This window comes from Mastigoproctus giganteus, chromosome 3 (genome assembly GCF_048544385.1).
Source record: "Mastigoproctus giganteus isolate SK-2022 chromosome 3, ASM4854438v1, whole genome shotgun sequence".
Taxonomy (NCBI): Eukaryota; Metazoa; Arthropoda; class Arachnida; order Uropygi; family Thelyphonidae; genus Mastigoproctus; species Mastigoproctus giganteus.
Genome location: NC_143577.1, coordinates 86,580,810 through 86,600,215, shown reverse-complemented (window position 1 = coordinate 86,600,215; position 19,406 = coordinate 86,580,810). Strand labels below are relative to the sequence as shown.

General features: G+C 35.7%; 1 protein-coding gene across 1 annotated transcript in view; it reads left to right on the top strand.

The window, feature by feature from the left end:
* The window catches only part of LOC150088130 (acyl-CoA Delta-9 desaturase-like), a 53,225-nt gene that overhangs the window by 8,931 nt on the left and 24,888 nt on the right, over positions 1 to 19,406 (top strand). Inside the window, exons 2-4 of the mRNA XM_090370035.1 lie at positions 1,697 to 1,888; positions 6,923 to 7,053; positions 13,253 to 13,458. Of these exons, the coding sequence (XP_090226161.1) occupies positions 1,723 to 1,888; positions 6,923 to 7,053; positions 13,253 to 13,458 (503 nt within the window). The 5' untranslated portion in view covers positions 1,697 to 1,722. The remainder of the gene's footprint in view (positions 1 to 1,696; positions 1,889 to 6,922; positions 7,054 to 13,252; positions 13,459 to 19,406) is intronic.

Here is a 19,406-nt window from a genome sequence, read left to right as displayed (position 1 = left end):
GCAGCAATTTGCCTCCAATGCCACACTGCTCCAATTTGTGCAGCAGTCTTCGATGTGCAACAGTATCAAAAGCCTTTCTAAGATCCAAGTACCATAATATCAAAGTTATTCCCTGCATCCAGTTATTTTGTGACTGCATCATAGTATCCAATCAAATTGGTCAGGCAAGATGATCCTGCAGTGCTTCTTTAACCAGTGCCTCCATTAATTTTCCTGGAACAAATAACATCATATGGTTTACAGTGCAAGAACCATTGGTAGGTAGTGGGCACGCAGTGTCTAGTTAGAAGATGAAGAATGAAGATGTCGCAGTAGCTAAAGGTTAAGACATGGGTTTTAATTTCAGAAAATGGAACAATGACAGATTAAGGTGCTGTAAGGTACTATTAATTGGGCGGATTGCAGAGGGAAGGCGAATATATTTATGGAATATCTTTAAAGCAATGATCACAGAGCGCCATGAACGCATATATGCCATTCAGAAATAAAGCACGAGGAGGACCCCGAGATGGATGAATACGGAGCTGGCCAGTTTAACAGAGTAATAAAATATTGCATGGGAAAATAGCAGAGCAATTCACAGTACTAAAGTCTGCAATAGCGGCAAGTTGATCTGTAATAATACCACAGGCACTCTTAGTCAAGACGGTGTAGCGAAAGCCTAAGGTTAAATCGCTGAACGCTTTAATTACATTGCCGCCAAGTTATTCATCTCAAGGCGAGTTGCATGGGTTGATGGCAACTCGAATATTTCAACGACTAGACATACAAATTGGCCATTGAATACGCGTATTGCACATTCAATAGAATGTACTATGATTTGTCTATGAATTGGGTGAATACATTCGATTCAGTGATAGGGAAAATCTTGGAGGCAATAATTATGAGCCTCCAAGGTCATTGCGTAATCCAGGGACATTTAAATAGAATTACATATAATTCTGAAGGACAGATGGCATTGTCTTGTTAAGGAAAAAGCATGTTTAACTAAACTGAAAAGCTATATTTACACAGTTACTGTTGAGCTGAATGTAAAGAACAATTTCGACTTAGTTTTTTTGGATTTTAGCAAGTCATTTGACTTGGTCCCTCATGAGAGGTTACTGTATAAGCTGGATTATGTTAGGATTATGGGAAAGATTCTAAGATGGATCGCAGGATGGTTGTAGGGCAGAATGCAGAGTGTGTGGTTAATAGATATTCTTCAGATTGGTGTAACATCAGAATAATCGACCACAAATTAAACGCCAACTCCATTAGAGATTAAAACAAAACATCCAACAATATTGGTTTCCTGCAAACAGAACTGATAAGCAAAACAATTCACCCTCCCCGAATATATTACTATGTACTCAGTAGCCGAAATTTGTTTGTAATTGCCTTTTTCAAAAGACATTTTATCTGCTTGTATCAGCTATAACTGCAGTTTTAGATCATAGTTTTTATCGCATAATTGGATTTTCTGTGTCTGAAATCCCATCTTCGGAAATATAGGATTTAGAAGGTTAAAGTGAAGCTAAAGCTAAAATTAATTTGAAATATGAATAACACTAATACAACCACGTAATATTCTTCTCTTACCATGTTAAACGTTAATCTTAATAACTTAGTGATAATCAAATATAATCGTTAAGTAAAATTAAAAATAAATTCTTCTTCGTATTTCATTTTTTAACATACTATTCGCATTTTACAGAATTCTGAATACACTTCTCTAGAAATATGAATAGGCAGACAAATGGGAAAGAGGAGGACATCCAAAAATTACAGAAGTCTACTCATATAGTGTGGTTTCCAAATGTCTTGGTTTTCGTCTTGCTACACTTAATATTTTTGTATGCCTTTTACCTATCTGTTACAGTGGCAAAATGGCAAACGTTACTTTTTGGTAAGTATTCTCTCGATACTTTAATAAAGTAAATGGCTAAGTATACAATCCTACAACGGTTTTGGGATTTAATAAAGTATACGTGTCCCGCAGAAAGATTCCTGAATATTGATTATAAAAATTGCATTCATTTTCACCCATCACACGCATATTTCCACGCTCTATATTGCCATGCTCTATTTTATGCTTTTCAATAAAATGCGTAAAAATTATAATGAGAACCTATATTTCCATTCGAATAAAAACTTTCGGGATCATTATAGAAAGTTACAAATTTCCAGTATGTTGTTTAAGAAAGCCTGCATAATTCGAAAGCCTGCCTGCTAAAGCAAGAGCAAGACCTTATGCTTTCTTGTTAGATTAAAGGGCACGATATTATTTACAGTAGGTATATTCATTTTTGTGTAATGTTTTTATGAAAAGTCGAAACAGAAAAGCAATTAGAACCTATAGTACTTAGTACCATGTGTCAGTGGCAATAAGTTATCTGCTTCAATTTATATTTAGAGAGACGGGTATGTATTTCCAATGCAACACCAAGTGTTGCAAAAAAATGATCTCCATATCTTGGGAGGATTATTCAACCGACGATTTCGGCTTTCTCAGTCAATACTGTAAGACATTCACACGCTTCTGGGATGTAGGGGGCAGTGATGTCCAAATAACCGATGCGTAAGGATAACGTGGTTGATTGACACTCGGATATATATGGAGAAATTATTTCTGATTGCAACCCCAATTAGTCCTTGTTTTGTACTCCAATATATTGCGTAAAATTTATTCTTAAATTCACTTAAGTGACAACTGAAGGCGTCTCTAACCTCAAATTATACCAAGATCCATATGCATATTTACTTTAAGGATTTTCTCCACATCGATGATGACACTCACATCATTTTGAAAACGTTTTTTTTTTTTTTTGTTTTTTTTTTTACTGTAATCTGTTGATTTATCTTTATTTAGCTTGAATCTAATTAACCAAAGATAATTTAGACCAAGCGTGATTGTTTTAACCTCAAAATTGATCTTTTGTACAGAGTACACGGTTTTCTAGTAAATGAAGAGCCTTTAGGTGATTAACATTAGGTAAAAAATTTAGTATTCTTGGCTTATGCTAATGTGAAGAGCTTAAAGGGGAAAAAAACTCTACTGTCCCGAAATCCTCTTGTAACTTTACACATTACCCGTATCTAGTGGTGTAGTTAAAGATTAATAACCTTTAATCAGAATTCCAGCCATTCTTCAAGATTTCCAGTACACTGTAAAGACAGAATTTATGGGATACCTCGTTCCTGAGCAACACGACAGTGTCATCTCTCTCTCTCTCTCTCTCTCTCTCTCTCTCTCGCTAGTGGACGAACCCACCGCTTGGCAGGTGTATAGGTGCACTGCATTCACGTACACGGTAATTCGATGTCAGTATGGATAAACGTCGTGAGTTAACCGACTTTGAAAGAGGGATGATAGTGCGTGCCCGACGCATGGGTTTCTCTATTGCGGAGGTGGTACAGAAATTGCACTATTCCCGTTCTGCAGTACCAAGCGTGTATCGGGAATACGCGATTTCCGGAATAGCATCTCATCGTGTTCAGCGCTGTGGGCATGTGGACATGTGGACATGTGTTTTTGTAAAGGGCGGCTCCTAGAACGTGAGTTCAACTCCGCCTCGTATCTCTGTGAAGAACAGTATCACTACAAATGGGCCAGATGTGTGTGACGTCGGTTTGTGTGTATTATGTGTGTGTTCTGTTGTTATGTTCTGACCGCTTGGCTACCCAGAAGCATCAGTCACCTGGACAGATGATTCTGGGTACTCGTCCACACCACGGGAAGGTGGGCCAGTCCCAATGGAGCACGTACTGTCTCGATACGAGACTCTGAACCACCTGATGTTGCCAAAAGGTGGGCCAGATTTCTCTGGGGGCCCACTCCAGAGAGGGGAAAAAAAAATAAATAAATAAAATAAAAATTAAACTAAAAACAGAAACAAAATGTATTTCCCGTGGTGCAAAAAAAAAAAAAATAAATAAATAAATAAATAAAAAATAAATAAATAAAATAATGAATAAATAAATAAAAAATAAATAAATAAAATAATAAATAAATAAATAAAAAATAAATAAATAAAATAATGAATAAATAAATAAAAAATAAATAAATAAAATAATAAATAAATAAATAAAATAAAAAAATAATAAATAAATAAATAAATAAAAATTAAAAAAAAATAATAATAATAAATAAAAAAATAATAATAAAATAAATAATTAAATAAAATAAGAAAAATAAAATAAATTCCCTGTGATGGAAAAAAAAAAAAAAAAAGGAGAGCTGTCTGGCACCAATGATAGTCCACATCCCAGTTGTCAGAACAGAGCACGAGTAAAAAAAAAAAAAAAAATGAAGCTAAGTAAATGAAAAAAAAATACTAATAATAATAATAATTAAATAATTTTAATCCCACAGTGAAGAGGAAGATGTAAGTCGGGGTGCCAGCAGAGAGAGAGTAAGAGAAAAAAAAAAAAAAAAATGTGAGAGTGGTTATCTATCCTGCACAGAGGGAGAAAGAAGAAAAGGTGAGCCAAGGCTGCTCCTAGTTCCAGGGCAGGACCCGGAAACAGTGCAGAATGCAGGTTTGAGGAAAAATAAAAAAGAATAAATAGAAATAATAATAAAATAAAAATAAATAAAAAATAAAAATAATTAAAGAATAAATAAATTATTTTAATCCCACACCCTGGCTACAGTGAAGAGAAAGATGTAAATCGGGTGCCAGCAGAGAGAGAATGAAAAAAATAATAATAATAAAATAATAATAATAAAAATAAAAAAAAAATGGGAGAGTGGTTATCTATCCTGCACAGAGTGGGAAAGAAGAAAAGGTGAGCCAAAGCTGCTCCTAGTTCCAGGGCAGGACCCGGAAACAATGCAGAACGGAGGTTAGAAAAAAAAAATAATAAAAACAATAGTCGAGAAAGGTTGTGGATGAACGTGGCCATCGACGTCTGTCTCGCATTGTTTCAGCCAACCGGAGAGCGACAGTGGCACAAATCACCGCCGACTTCAACGAGGGAGGTGCCATAAACGTCTCCACCAAGACCATCAGGCGATCATTAGCCCCAATGGTTATGAGAACTGCCGACCCACCAGAGTCCCATTACTAACACCACAACACACGCCTGAACTGGGCGAAAGAACATCGGCACTGGACCTTGGATGATTGGAGATGGATCTCCTCATCCGATGAGTCCCGTTTCCAGTTATTTCTCCCTGACGGGTGGGTGCATATCTGGCAGAAACCACACGAAGCTATGTACCGGTCATGTTAACAAGAAACTGTTCAGGCAGGTGGACGGTCGGTAATGGTCTGGGGTGTGTTCAACTGGCACACGTTGGGACCTCTGGTACGCCTAGACGCATCCCTGAATGATTCAGGTTACATGTCCATACTTACAGACCATCTGCATCTCTTCGTGGTCATCGTGCACCCACAGAGCAATGGACTCTTCCAGCAGGAAAATGTGCCTCCCAACAGAGCCGTGGTGACTAGAACATGGTTCGAAGAGCATACCGCAGATTTTACCACCATGGAATGGCCTTCACGTTCACGGACATGAACCCTGTGGAGCATTTTTGGGATGCTGTGGATAGGTCCGTTAGAGCTTTGGATCCGCCACCTAGGAATGCGACGGAATTATGGACAGCAGTGCAGCAAGCATGGATGAAAATATCTCTGGAACTCTTTCGTGAATAGTGGACTCAATGTCTCGTCGTGTGACTGCCCTTATCCACGCGAAAGGTGGGCCTATCCGTTACTAGGTAGGTATCCCATGGTTTCTGTCCACTCAGAAACCATGGGATAAAACTCCAGCATATAGCATATGTAGGACAGCGTTTATTGACAGATTATCAATTGCAGCTTTTACGTTAAAAAAGATTATATCCAACTGATGTTTGCCGTTTTTGCCCTTTGTATTTCGAAAATTCACTCATTTAACATTATTAAAAATTTCGATAATCAGAGGTAGAATTTCGATATTAAAAAGAAAACTTCTTAAGATAACTTATGAAGGTTAGGTCAGTTAACGCCTTTATAAAGAAAAGCAGTCTTTAGATAAGTCGTTTACGCATAGGTATATTTTCAAACTTTCGTTTTCTTGAAAAGGTGGCGGAAGACGTTATTTCAGTCCACTTCTTATATGGAATGCTTTGATAATTTATTTAATGAATATCTTATGACTTTCGCTCGTAAAAATTTTGTGACATTGCTTGGATATCTTTTTTCTTTTCCAAAATGGCGATGCAATTTCCTTTAGTCTGTTTAAAATGTTTTCAAGCAAGATGTAGAACTTTTTTTCCTCCTCTTAAAGAGAAATCAGCAATCACAACAAAATTCTTAAGAAGGTTGTTTTGAGAAATAGAAATAACATAATTCTGAATATTTTTATTGAGAAATAGCTAGTTCTCAATGTTTTCCGATTTGGGATGAATTCGTAGTTCGGTTCAACCAATTTAAATGAATCTAGCTTTTCTGGTATGAATACTATTAAATCAATAATGAGATGTAACGTTACAAAATACGTATCTTCATAAACGAAGCTAAAATTTAATTACAGATTTTCATTATAATTAAGAAAAAAAATGAAGTACATTCTGTTGATTTTCAAAAATATGTTTTATGTTCCAGTTGAATTTATTTTTAAAAATATTAGCCTTATAAAATTAACAAAAAAGTTCACGTTGTTAGTTCTTTCCCTTTATTTATTTTTAACTTTTAACTCTGGCCTTACAACGGTCTGCCAGGTATATATTCTATGGATGTATGCTGTGGCAAAGGGAGATTTAAATCAAATTGTAAAGAGTCTGTCTGAATATCCGGTCAGACAGATTGGGATGGCAGTAGGTCTAAATATACAGAATCAACGATTTAGAATGAAAAACTAAAGTATTCATTGATAAAGTTTTTGTATATCTAATTATAAATTCAAGTACATTTCAGCTTTTAAACGTGTGTATGCAATGCCTCTTTCATAGTTATATTCTGCGGAGGACTGGGTGGCCTTGGAATCACAGGTGGTGCGCATCGTCTGTGGTGTCATCGTTCTTACAAGGCAAAACTCTTCCTTAGAATTCTGCTCATGCTTTGCAACTGCATTGCTGGTCAGGTAAGACTAAACCGGAAATAATTGTTAATGTCATATAACTGAAGACATTTCATAATGTATGCAAAACCGGAATTCAGAATTACAAATTTGTGAAAATTGCTTGTACTGTTTATTGAATTAATTAAATTAAAGATTAAGAATAATACAGTACTGTATTTACCTTAGTTCTGTGAATTGATTTCAGAATTTTATAATTTAGAATTACTCTAACGTATGATGAGAGGATACAACATATTAAAACTCATTTCTCATCCAGTTAGATTTTTGCATTTCGATATTCAAAACGCTAACTCAGATTATCAGTTTCTTAACGAAATTTTTCTTTTATTTATAAAATGCATGTTTAAAAATGGAAATAGTTTATATTCATCGTCTTCAAAAGGTAAAGAACAAATACTAAACAAAGGTGAACACTTTTGGAAAAGTTCTTAATTCAAATAATACAGCAAATTATTTTCTGCTATTGTGGTAATTTTTTTTTTTTTTTTTCACCACAAGTAAAGTCTCTAGTTAAAATGAACACATTTTTATGTATTCATTTCAGTTTAGACGTATAAAGGTTTGTAAAAGTTTGCGCTTTTACAAGTGCAAACTTTTAGCACATGCCTGGTTTCATGCTTAAATAATTATCAGTGGCTATCGTGCGAGCAGAAATATATTAGCTGGAACGACTCAAAGACACGTGTCTGAGCACTTTCGTTGAAGTTTTCATGGCTTGAAAGAACTTTCTCAATTCTTCACGTGTAGGAATTATACATCTGCGATCAGATTTTGTTACAACACTGCTCGACAAAATTAACAGAACACGTAGAAAACGTGGTGTAACTCGTGCAGCTTTTGATGAAGCGGAAAAAAATTTAGTATGGTGGTGAACCATAGAATAATGATGAAATGAGGAGACAGCAAGAAACTTCGGACAAGTATAAGGGAAATTTATAGGTGTTGTATAAGAATTACCAAATAGGTTACATTGAAGAAGTCGATACAAGATGCTCTAAAAAATGGTCACATGACATCAGTACAGCGCATGACCCACTACGACTAAACAGGACTAATAGCGGTTAACCATGCTAGATATAAGAATTTCTATAAGCTTCCGTGGCAACAAATCTCATTCTTCCACCACCGCAGACCTTAGATCACCAAGTGACCGAGCAGTCAGTTGTCGGAGTGCAATGCCACACCCAAGGACGTCCCATGCATGTTCGATCGAATATAGATCTGGTGATCCGCCTGGCCACGGCAGTCGTTAGATATCTTCAGTTTCAAGCTATTCTTCCATCACTTGAGCGCTATGTGCAGTGGGGTTGTCGTGCATGAAAAGAAAATCTGGGCAAATCGCACCTCTAAAATTTCGCACATAGGGTTCGAGGATCTGTTCTCAGTACCTCTGCGCAGTTACGGTACCCCTATCGAAAAAACATGAATATGGGTGCGGCCTTTGATCATTATTCCGTCACACACGAGAACACGGTCTCTACTGTAATTGTCGCTTTTTCTGATGTTGGAGGGACGGCACCATATTCCTCGTTGTCTCCAGCTGAAATAACGTCTAGAATCTGTTTGCAGGCTAAATCGGGAGTCATCAGAGAACAGAACTGTGTCTGTTCTCTGATGATTCTCAGTTCGTCAGAGCTCCAAATCATTGCACCATTACCACGACCTCTGTTGTGGTTTGGATTTAATGGGATACAAAATACTGGCTTCCTTTCTTATAATCCACTTGAAGTGAGCCGTCTTTACAAAGTACGACTGGAAATATTTTCACATGTGGCCGTAGCAACCTCAAGAGACAGTACATGATAGGACGTCGTAGGACTCAGTGTTGCTGTTAGAGCCAGATAGCGATCTGTTCTGATTTGTGTATTCTTCGGCCGACCTTGGCCAGCTCTTTTTTTAATGGTTCCTGTCTCCTGGAATTGCTTCCATAGTGCCGAGACGACACTACGTAACACTAGGTAATGTGCCATCTCCGCCTGTGACTGACAGGCTTCAAGTTGTCCAAGAGCTCGCCATCTCAAAGAATCATCTAAACAACGATGACTTCCCATCCTGAGTACTAAAGATGTGGCTGTCCCTCTCAACAAGCCAAAAAAGGGTAATAAAGTGATGAGATCGCAACCAGTGTTTTTATAGGCATGAATAATTTGCATAATGTGCGGCTCTGTAATGTGGTAGATCGATTTATATTGGATACTCGGGATTTGCATGCAAGGATGCCTATTATATCAAATATTTGCCTTCCGTGAAACTGTTCAGAATACAATATTCATGAAAAGCATATTGGTATGTCAATTTTGTCCAGCAGTGCAGTTTTCAATGAACAAGTAACATGCAGGGATTAAATTTTGCAATGTTTGGAAAGTAGAGATAGCAAAACATATAATAATAATTATTATTATTATTATTATTTCCTCATGGGTTTTCATGGGTTCGTCGTCCCAATCAGGGAGAAATAATATATATAATAATACTAATTGTGCCTCCCAACCAAGAGGCACAAACGAAGCTAGACAAATGGGCAAAGAAGACATTCCATGGCAGACACTACAATGACCCCCATAGTTTCCAATGCATGGCTCACGAGCGAAACGCTCTTCCCCGAGAGAGAAGGATTCATGTCCGCCATCCAAGACCAGTTAATCAACATCTGAAACTATAGAAAACACATCGTCAAGGACCACGGAGTGAACGATGACAAATGTCGACGATGCCACCTGGCCTCAGAAACGATACAACACATCACCGCGGGATGCAAGATAATCACACAGACTGAGTACACTCGTAGAAACGACCAGGTAGCCATGATAATACATCAGGAGCTAGCAAGGAAATACCGGTTGATTAAAGAAAGTGTACCGTACTACATGTACGAACCCCAGGCAGTACTAGAGACCCCAACATACAAGCTGTACTGAGACCGCGCCATAATAACGGGTAAAACAATCCCGCACAACAGACAGGGCATAACCCTTGTGGACAAGATGGAAAAGGCTACCTATCTGATTGACATAGCGGTACCCAACACTAGCAACCTCCAGAAAGCCCATGAGGGAAAAATCAGGAAGTACGCGAGCCTGAGACAGGAGATCAAAGAGATGTGGCATATGCAACAAGTAACGACCATCCCAATAATCGTGTCGACCACCGGTATGGTGCCAAAGACCCTACATAACAGCCTAGCAGCAATAGGTCTCCCAGCGAACACCTACAAGGAACTCCAGAAAGTAGCAATACTGAACACCTGTAGGATAGTCAGAGAGTTCTTCGACCAACAGTAACACCAGACATAACAACAACAACCACCCTGTGTACTTGGTAGCTATCCCCGTCACGAGGTGGAACCCCCAATCAGAGAGAAATAATATAAGAGCAACAACAATAATAATAATAATAATAATAATAATAATAATAATAATATTGAATGGATATAACAATATTGATATGTCCATCGAAGAAAGCGATATATTCAAAATGTATTTATTATGCTGTCCAAGTTGTATTGGCAGTACAATAGTGGTTGATGGTTAAAAGCAAGCTATCAAAATTTTATTCATGTCACGTATCCAAACCAATTTAACGGTATATCGTTGCTAATATAATGATGTCTGATGCAGAATATATGGATACACAAACACACTAATTTGTTACGCACTTGTAAAATAATACAGCACAACAATCTCGTCCCGAATAAGATGATGAAAAAGAAGTTTGAAATGTGTATTTGCTTGACTAATGCTCCATAATTTTAAGGGACTTTGCTTGACTAATGCTCCATAACTTTAAGGGAACCATTAGAATTGTTACCGTAAATATTAAAGTTAGCACCTAGCAAATAAGTCCATTTTGGTCATTATTAACTGCTATTCTGACCGCATTTGTATCGGCACTGGTTTGGAAAACCAAAAAAACTGAAACGTAGAATTGGAAAATCGTAACCGTTTTAAGTTCAAGGAATTGCTATAAGAAACCATTTCAAATGCGTTATCCTTTTTTTTTTTTTGTTTGTTTTCGGTTCATTATTCGTTCACTTAATTCACTCATATTCACGTGGGTTCTTTTTACTAACCACTGCTTGCTTCAACTTGTTTTTCTTTTTGAAATTTTCCTTCTTTTTAGACAATGCGACATAGAGATGATTCAAATGTTTCATTTCCAAGCATTTTCTGAACAGCTACTGAATATCTCCTAGCAATATGAACACCTACATATGCATCGAAGTGTACGACTGCATAAATTAGCGTCCTCGGATGCAGGGAACGTTGTTGACCAACGGCCAAGTAACTTAATTGCTTTACCAACAAAGGTGTTAAGTGATGTCTTGAACTTTAAAGTCTGAACGTGCAGAACGGGATTCACAGCGAAAACAGGTTTTGGCCACAGTTAATGCGTTGTTCGATTGGTCTCGTAGCAACAATAAACACTGATGATAAAAAGTGAGTAATGGTTCCCATTCCTGCAACTAGGAATCGGCCCATTTACCTCGTTTTCTTTACCCTGTCCGTGTAAAGAAAACGAGGAGGTAAGAAAAATCAAGCAAAGTAGGATTTTTCTGGTATTGCCAAAGCTTGTTCGATGGTAACAGCAAAATACCACCTTTGAATATGTTCTAGGGTTTTGTTAGTTAGTTATTTTGGTTTTTAGGAGCATTAGCAACTAAGGCCATATTGCTCCGGGATATGCGGTGGTCATTCCCTGACCTTTCCACATCCTCCGTATTTGGTGGTGATGGGCTCGAACCCCGGTCTAATCAAGAAGCATGTGCTATGCACTGCTGCTCCTTCCCACCTGGCTACGGAGGCGCCTTTAGGGTTTTGTAACACAATACTATATTGCCAAGACCCAATTGGCAGTAATAGAAAGAATAATACCGAATCAATGAACCGATAACAGCTCATGTCTCGCTTCGATGGGGGAAAGGCAAGTACTCCCATCAAAACCAGAAACAACAAAGAAAAACAATAAAAATAATAAAATAAATAAAAAAAACTTAATCAATTAAAAATAATAATAATTTTATACTGTCACAATGAGAGTACCAGCAGTGCGGGTAGGAGGCAGATCATTACAAAGCAACGTTACAGTGAACTTCCAGTTTCTTTTGAAAGTTCTGTTACAAAACACCTCAAAGAATTTATAATTTCACTTCGTTTATATCAAGCGGTGTTCACCATGGACTATACGGCCATCCTCTGCAGAAAGAATAGACCTATCACACGTATCAAAAAAATACACGAAAGAGAACACGGGTTCAATCTTTGAGAAGTTCACAAGTCCACAGTGGCATAAATCGGTGTTTGAGGCTTCAATTCCTGGCATTCAAAGAACGATGACTTGTTGGAATAAACATGAAGTACAGACCACAAGAAATGATCCAGAAATTTCCTTAGAAATGAAAGTTACAAAAAAAGAAAGAAGCTTTTAGAAGTCAATTTTTTGGTTGTTTCAGTCCAACGATTCCATCGGCTGTTCATCAGGTGGGAAAAAAATGAAATGTTAGGTTGCAGGAGAACAATCACATCCATGTGTATGATGTTCATGAATTGTGTATGTTCTCTCGTCGGTTTCCTGTTTTGTTGAACGAAAAAGGCGATATTTGGTAAGAAAATCGCCTTTTTCGCCTGACACCGATTAACTCAACCACGGAGTCAAAAAACCCAAAAAGGTTCCTCGCGTCATTGACGGGATTCGAACTCGGGCCTTTTCCACCCGTTGTAGGAAAGACGATGAATATAATCATAGAGTAAATTTAGCCTGCTCTGGTGGCCTCCGGAATCTCTGCTCTCAGTCGAATTGATTATTTTTCTGATGAGGTGGAACGATGAGTTGCGAGTTGAGATCTGCAACTATTAAATTTGCTACTGTAGGAACAAATTTAATTAGCATGGAGCAGTGTCCCTGTGGCACGCTTTTGACATCTCGTTAAGTCCATATTACTGAGGGATAAAGTGGAACCTAAGACGCACTTGCTATTAATAAGATTCTTAATAAAATGGCAACTCGGTGTATGCAACATTTCTAAATTATTAAACAAAACATTAGCATTTATTACTTTTATTTGTTAATATTCTATTTAAAATATTTTTTTTATTTTTGTTTTTTTTTTGTAATTGGCAACTGAACTTAATTAAGTCGCATAAAATTTATGGCAAATACTTTTATTAAATTAACGCGTTTCTTATTATTTTATTTTAATTAGGATGATATATACACATGGTCCCGAGATCATAGAGTCCATCACAAATTTACAGAGACAGACGCTGATCCTTACAACGTGAAGCGAGGTTTCTTTTTCGCACACGTGGGATGGCTGATGACAAAGAAACATCCAGATGTCAAAGAGAAAGGAAAAACGGTCGATATGAGTGATATTTGGGCTGATCCGGTAATCAGGTTTCAGAAAAGGTATGAACGGATAAACAAATCTAAACTTATGGCTTATATTTTCAAAATTCAATATAAATTTTTTCTTCCCCGGTTTCATCATCTTAGCCAGGAAGCGGTGGCGTTTAGTCTGAATGAACCCCAACAAAATACCTATTGCGCATTAATCGTTGGTACATGAATAATGGTTGAAGCTCACTAGACCTTTCTAATTATGCATAAAGATTTAGAGTAGTTTCGGAAGTAATATGTAATTGTTTTCTTGATTTATACACGAAAGGGACATAATGGACCAAACAGCACTTCTGTGTTCCAATTTTTGACTTTTCGCTTTATGAAAAAAAAAAAAAAAAAAAAAAATTGGCGAAAAGTCTAGCGTGTCTTAATATGTTGTTTCAAGATTGGTGGCCTCAATGGCAGACTTAATTTTCGTAATACTGCGTTCTAATTGGTGAATTAATAATTCTTTAAAATTTTCGGAAGATTGGTTAGTTTTCTTAGAATTCACGAAATTCATGGCTTCCATGAATTAAACAGCAATTTGTAACGTAATTTAGTCTGTCCTGTGTTATCCTAGTCTAGCACTTCCTCTGATGGGTGCTGAAATCGTGCATAATGCACTGCTGAGATAATAGAACCAGGTCCGGCTCCACGTGCCGAGGAACGAGCACCAGAGAGCAGCCACCGTTTTGATGGCTGCTCCCTGGAGGCGAAGTGACCTGACTCAGACAACAAACAATCCTTGCAACATTACCAATCTTCTCTCCCTTTTTTTAATGTCAGGCCCACTCAACAGTGCTACTGTAGAAACATAGAAGTCCAAGGTGGAAATGGGCGTATGCCTAGGATCCATCCCGTCACCCCCCCCCAACACACTGAGTTATTGTTTGGATGTTTGCTTCATAAGTATGATATAATTGAGATTTGTCCTAGTGAAGGACGTCAAACTAGAGTAGAATTTGGTTCGCCTAGTGGTTAGATTACACTTAATTGGGGCCCATCTTCCCGTGGTATAAACGGACACTGAGCAGTCTTTCCAGATGTTGGTCCTTCTAGTGACTAAGTGGCCAGGATCAACTAAACAACTATTAAATGTATATTTGAATTAATTTTTAAGAAAAACTAAAAAAATTTAAAATATTGCTTTTTATGCCTGATTTTTCATTAAAACTATACTTTGATTAATAAAGCCGAAAAACAAGAGAAAAAAAAACTATTATACATATAAATATAAACATAAACTTATCACTCCCTTTCATTTTAAAATTTATAAAATCTTTAATCTCACAAAATTTCAGCATATGTATGCGTATCTCTTTCATCTGCCATTCCTGCTTGGAATAGTAAGCACAATTGCAACGACACCAGTGTTCATTAAATGTAACTTTATCTGTTTAATCCGACAGCAAGTAAGCGGGACCTGTCAGGTGTCTCTTGATAAAGGTTTTGCTTCTTTTGTAATGTTGGTTTAAGAATAATTTCTAAAACTTTCTCTGTCTTCCTAAATATAGATCTAGTTTTTATCTAAGTCGTTTTTAAAGTAATATCTTTATGTTTTTCGCAGAGTAATAGCGTGAAAGAACCTGACAGGTGGCGCTCACCTACATTTGTATCTTTAGTAGGCGCCAGGCACTTCACCGGAGCCACTGACGTTTGATGTTTCATATTTATTATTAGCCATATGGTGGAAGGAAGCCTGAGGCTTATGCTGCACCAGCCAAAAAAAAATTCCCGAGTTACCCTGAGAGAGAGAGAGAGAGAGAGAGAGAGAGGGGCAGAAAGGAGTCACCAAGAAAGAGAAGAATGATGATATCCAGCTCAAGACCCTGGGTGTGCCAAGCCCATACTCACCAGATGTGAGCCCCTAGGGTTGATATTATATTACACATTGAACAACTGCCGTTCTGGTTCAAGATTACACACGTATGATCTGCAACATTGCAAACAGAGCATCGTCTCAGTATTTAATAGAACATATATCAGCTTTTGAAGAATAACTAACTAAAAATATGTGAGAACTATCGATGGCGCTTGTTCCCTCAATTCTTCTTGTAACTATTTTTGTGAAGAGATTTGTGGAGTTTTTTTTTTTTTTATGAAAACCCCAAACAGCTATATTAGTACCGATCTTGGGTTGGAGGTTGAGATGACGAAAGAAGATATTTGTTGACATTGGACTTGAACTTCTGTAGACTGTAATTTCCAGGAAATACGTATGAAGGAAGGCTGTTTCAGAAAACGGCAGTTGAATGAAGTTTAAAGTTGGACAGTAAATGGATGTTGGCTGGTGGCTGCACGTGTTCGGACTGTTTTGAAAGAGAGAGCGAGAATTATAGAAGCCAATTCAGAAGAACAGTGCCCATGGAAGTATCTGTAGAAGAGGCATGCAGCAGAAATAGTGCGTCTATGAGACAGCGAGTGGAGAGACTCTGTTAGAGATGAATCATTAATTAACCTAACTCCCTCTTCTGAATGGAATCTAGAAGCCTGAGAGAGGTTTTGGGGCACCACCCCAGATGTGGGAACAATATTCCATGGTAGGGCGGAAATTTGCGCCTGGGAAACTGAAAAATTAGAATATTCTGAGAAGTTGTGTTAGCATTTTTTAAACATTTTTCTTCGTAGACTTCTTTTAGCAGTATACAAAAGCAGAATTCTTAGCAGAGAAAAGTGCGCAAGAGTAATTTTGTGTTTTATTGCGCATGTCAAAAAAATCTTGTGTTTTTTGATACGTAATTTTCAATGAAACTGAACTTTTATTAGGTTCTGTTCCAAATAAGGAAACAAAAACCCAGAAACATATCATATAAGCATGAAAGTATTAATTACTTCAATTTTCCAGTTCCGAAAATCGAATTTAAAAATTAAATTTCGTGTACTTATTTCGGCTTATCTATTAAGTGCAGAAGTAAAAAGTATCCAGACTCTTTTATTAGTTTGATAAAAATAAAAAAGGGCTGTATAAATATAAACTATAAACGTGAAACTATTCTATCTTATATATATATATATATAGATATATATATAATATTACGGATAATATAAAGAACCATTAGAATAAGCAAATAAATCCAACAATAATACCATCAGGGACCTAAGACAACGCAAAAAAAAAAAATATGTAAATATTATTTACATATTAGTTACAGTTACTGTCGTTTTAACTTTCTTTACTTTTTTATCAATAATTATATACAAAAGCTTTGCTTGGGTTAAGTACACACTACCTAAGATTGCTTTTTCTTCTTTTTCTATTTTCTTAACTGCATCGATCCTTCTTAATTTTACCTTCATGGATTTATGATTGCGCATCTTGATTTTATTTTATATTATATTAACTTTGCTTTTACTTTATTTTATATTAACTTTGCTCTTATTATGTCACTTAAATATAATAATAATAATATACTACATCGGCAGAGTAGGATAAAAGTGACCGAGGATACTCTTGTTGCCCTGGATAGTAATCCTAACCATGTTAATACATCGACACATACACAAATATCACACACTTTACAGAGCAGTTTAGCATATAATGCTTCTGGCACTAATATCCGATCACCATCTCTTAAATTTCAACCTTGTAACAACAAATTATGTCTTACTTGCCCCTATATGCATCCAAATCATGCTACAATTAATACGAATTCACATATATTCTGTAAAATGAATAACGTCATATATATGATCACATGTCGTACTTGCAATGTTAAATATATTGGTCAAACTAGCAATAAACTAAATATTAGAATGAACCTTCATCGTTCCGATATTAAAACTTATAATAACAAATCCAGCAAGAAAACAGGTAATTTGGAACATGATATTGAATTCAGACATTTCCAAAAACATACTTTTGGTAATATTTTCATTTCAATACTTAACGTAATTAATAACACAAATGATAGATTATTGTAAGAAGATATTAGCATGTTACAATATAAAACACTATATCCGTACGGTCTAAATAATAAATTTAATCAAAAATATATGACGAATAATTTAAAAGATATTTGCGTTTATAATATGTTTCAAATTGCCAAACTTCGTAAATATAATCGCAATAGGAAATATAGTAAATCCAACACATATAATAGCAACCGAGAACATCTAGGAGACTTCATAGATTTATTCAAAATGTGGGACACGGATCCTATAAATATTAGTAAAATACATAACACACTTTTCAGTATTAAACTTAGTGTACTCAAAGCACTAAATAGAAAAACCAATGATTACGTCTTTGTATCTTCTCATCTTATGCACATCATATCAGACATTGTCAAATTCAGATGTCATATTTTGAATGTTAGCAAGCAGCCGGAAAATTCTGTCCTCATCTTATACTTTCAAAATAAATTAATGGATGATTTAGATATACATAAAACTATTAATTTACGTAATGACTTGCTGCCTATTAATAACTTACATATTAATATCAGATTTAGATATTCTAGACCATTTGGTCTTAAAGCGTGTAACTATAAAACAATAGCTACAAACCTTCACAATATTAACATCGGACAGGATACATGTGTTTGCCACAAACCTTCATTTCATAGATACGTGGATCCTAACCATAATCACATTATAACCGGCAATTTAGATATAATCCTATATCCCGAACTTAGAGATATTTTATCACTGGGTTTTAAATTTCGACCTAATTTACCTATTAATAAATCTAATTTTAAAAAATTGTTATATCTAGATTTACTTAAATATTGCATAAGATCAGCATACAACCATAACATACCGGTTGAAGCATACCACATGTGGCTATTTACAATGCTTAATATCATATCTAGCAAATATAATCAATTGAAATTCATACAAGATAATCTATATAATACCAAATTAATAAATAGGCAGCTCAAAGATATACATGAACATTTTGTGATTACTCCCGTTGACAAAGCTGCTTGCAATTATGCAATCATATGTAAATCATATTATATAGAAATCATTAAAAATGAACTACAGTCTAACCATACATATAAACAGATAGCATCTTCCCATACATAAATAATCAAAAAATTAATTGCATTGCATAAAAAATTAAAGTTAAAGTATAATAACCTAAAATTTCCATTTATATATGGCATACCCAAATTTCACAAAACACCAATTGCTTTTAGATTCATAACATCATGTAGAGATAGTTATGCTAAATTTCCCGGAAAAACGTTAGAAAAGTTACTTAAAATTATATTGAATAACTTACATAAAACTGTTATAATAAATAATAACTTACCTATTATAAATGCTCTAAAAAATAACAATATTCATCAAATACAAACATTTGACTTTAACAGTCTATTTACGAGCATTAATCTTGATAACTTAGAAGTCGTCCTCCAGAAACTATATTTAGAAAATAAAAATGCTATAAAGGTTGATTTAACCTATTGGGATTCTCTAATAAAATTATGCATCTTTAATAATTATATATATGACGGAACATCGTTATACCTACAAGTGACTGGCACTCCTATGGGAAGTCCAGCATCAAGCATAATCGCAAACCTTTATCTACATTATACAGAAAGAGAATTCCAAGATAATCTACTTATATATAGATACGTAGATGATATATGTGTTTTTAATTGTCCACATTTTGTCCAGGATTACAGTGGATTATATCCAGGGGAGCTTGTGTTGGAAAAAACTAATAGTTCCGATACTGTAGCAAATTATCTGGATCTTCATATAGAAATATTCCATAATAATAATAATATAGACGTAAACATATATAATAAAAGAGATGCATTTAATTTTAACGTAGTCAGCCTTACAAACTGGAAATCTAATATATCAAAATCAGTGCATGCTAATATAATTTTATCACAATGTCTAAGAATTGCTTATATTTGCAATAGTAATAAAAATTGTTCAGCGGGCTTAACAGTGTTGTACGGCAGGTTGATCAATAATAATTTCCCTATCGCTTACCTGAAATATCATTTCAG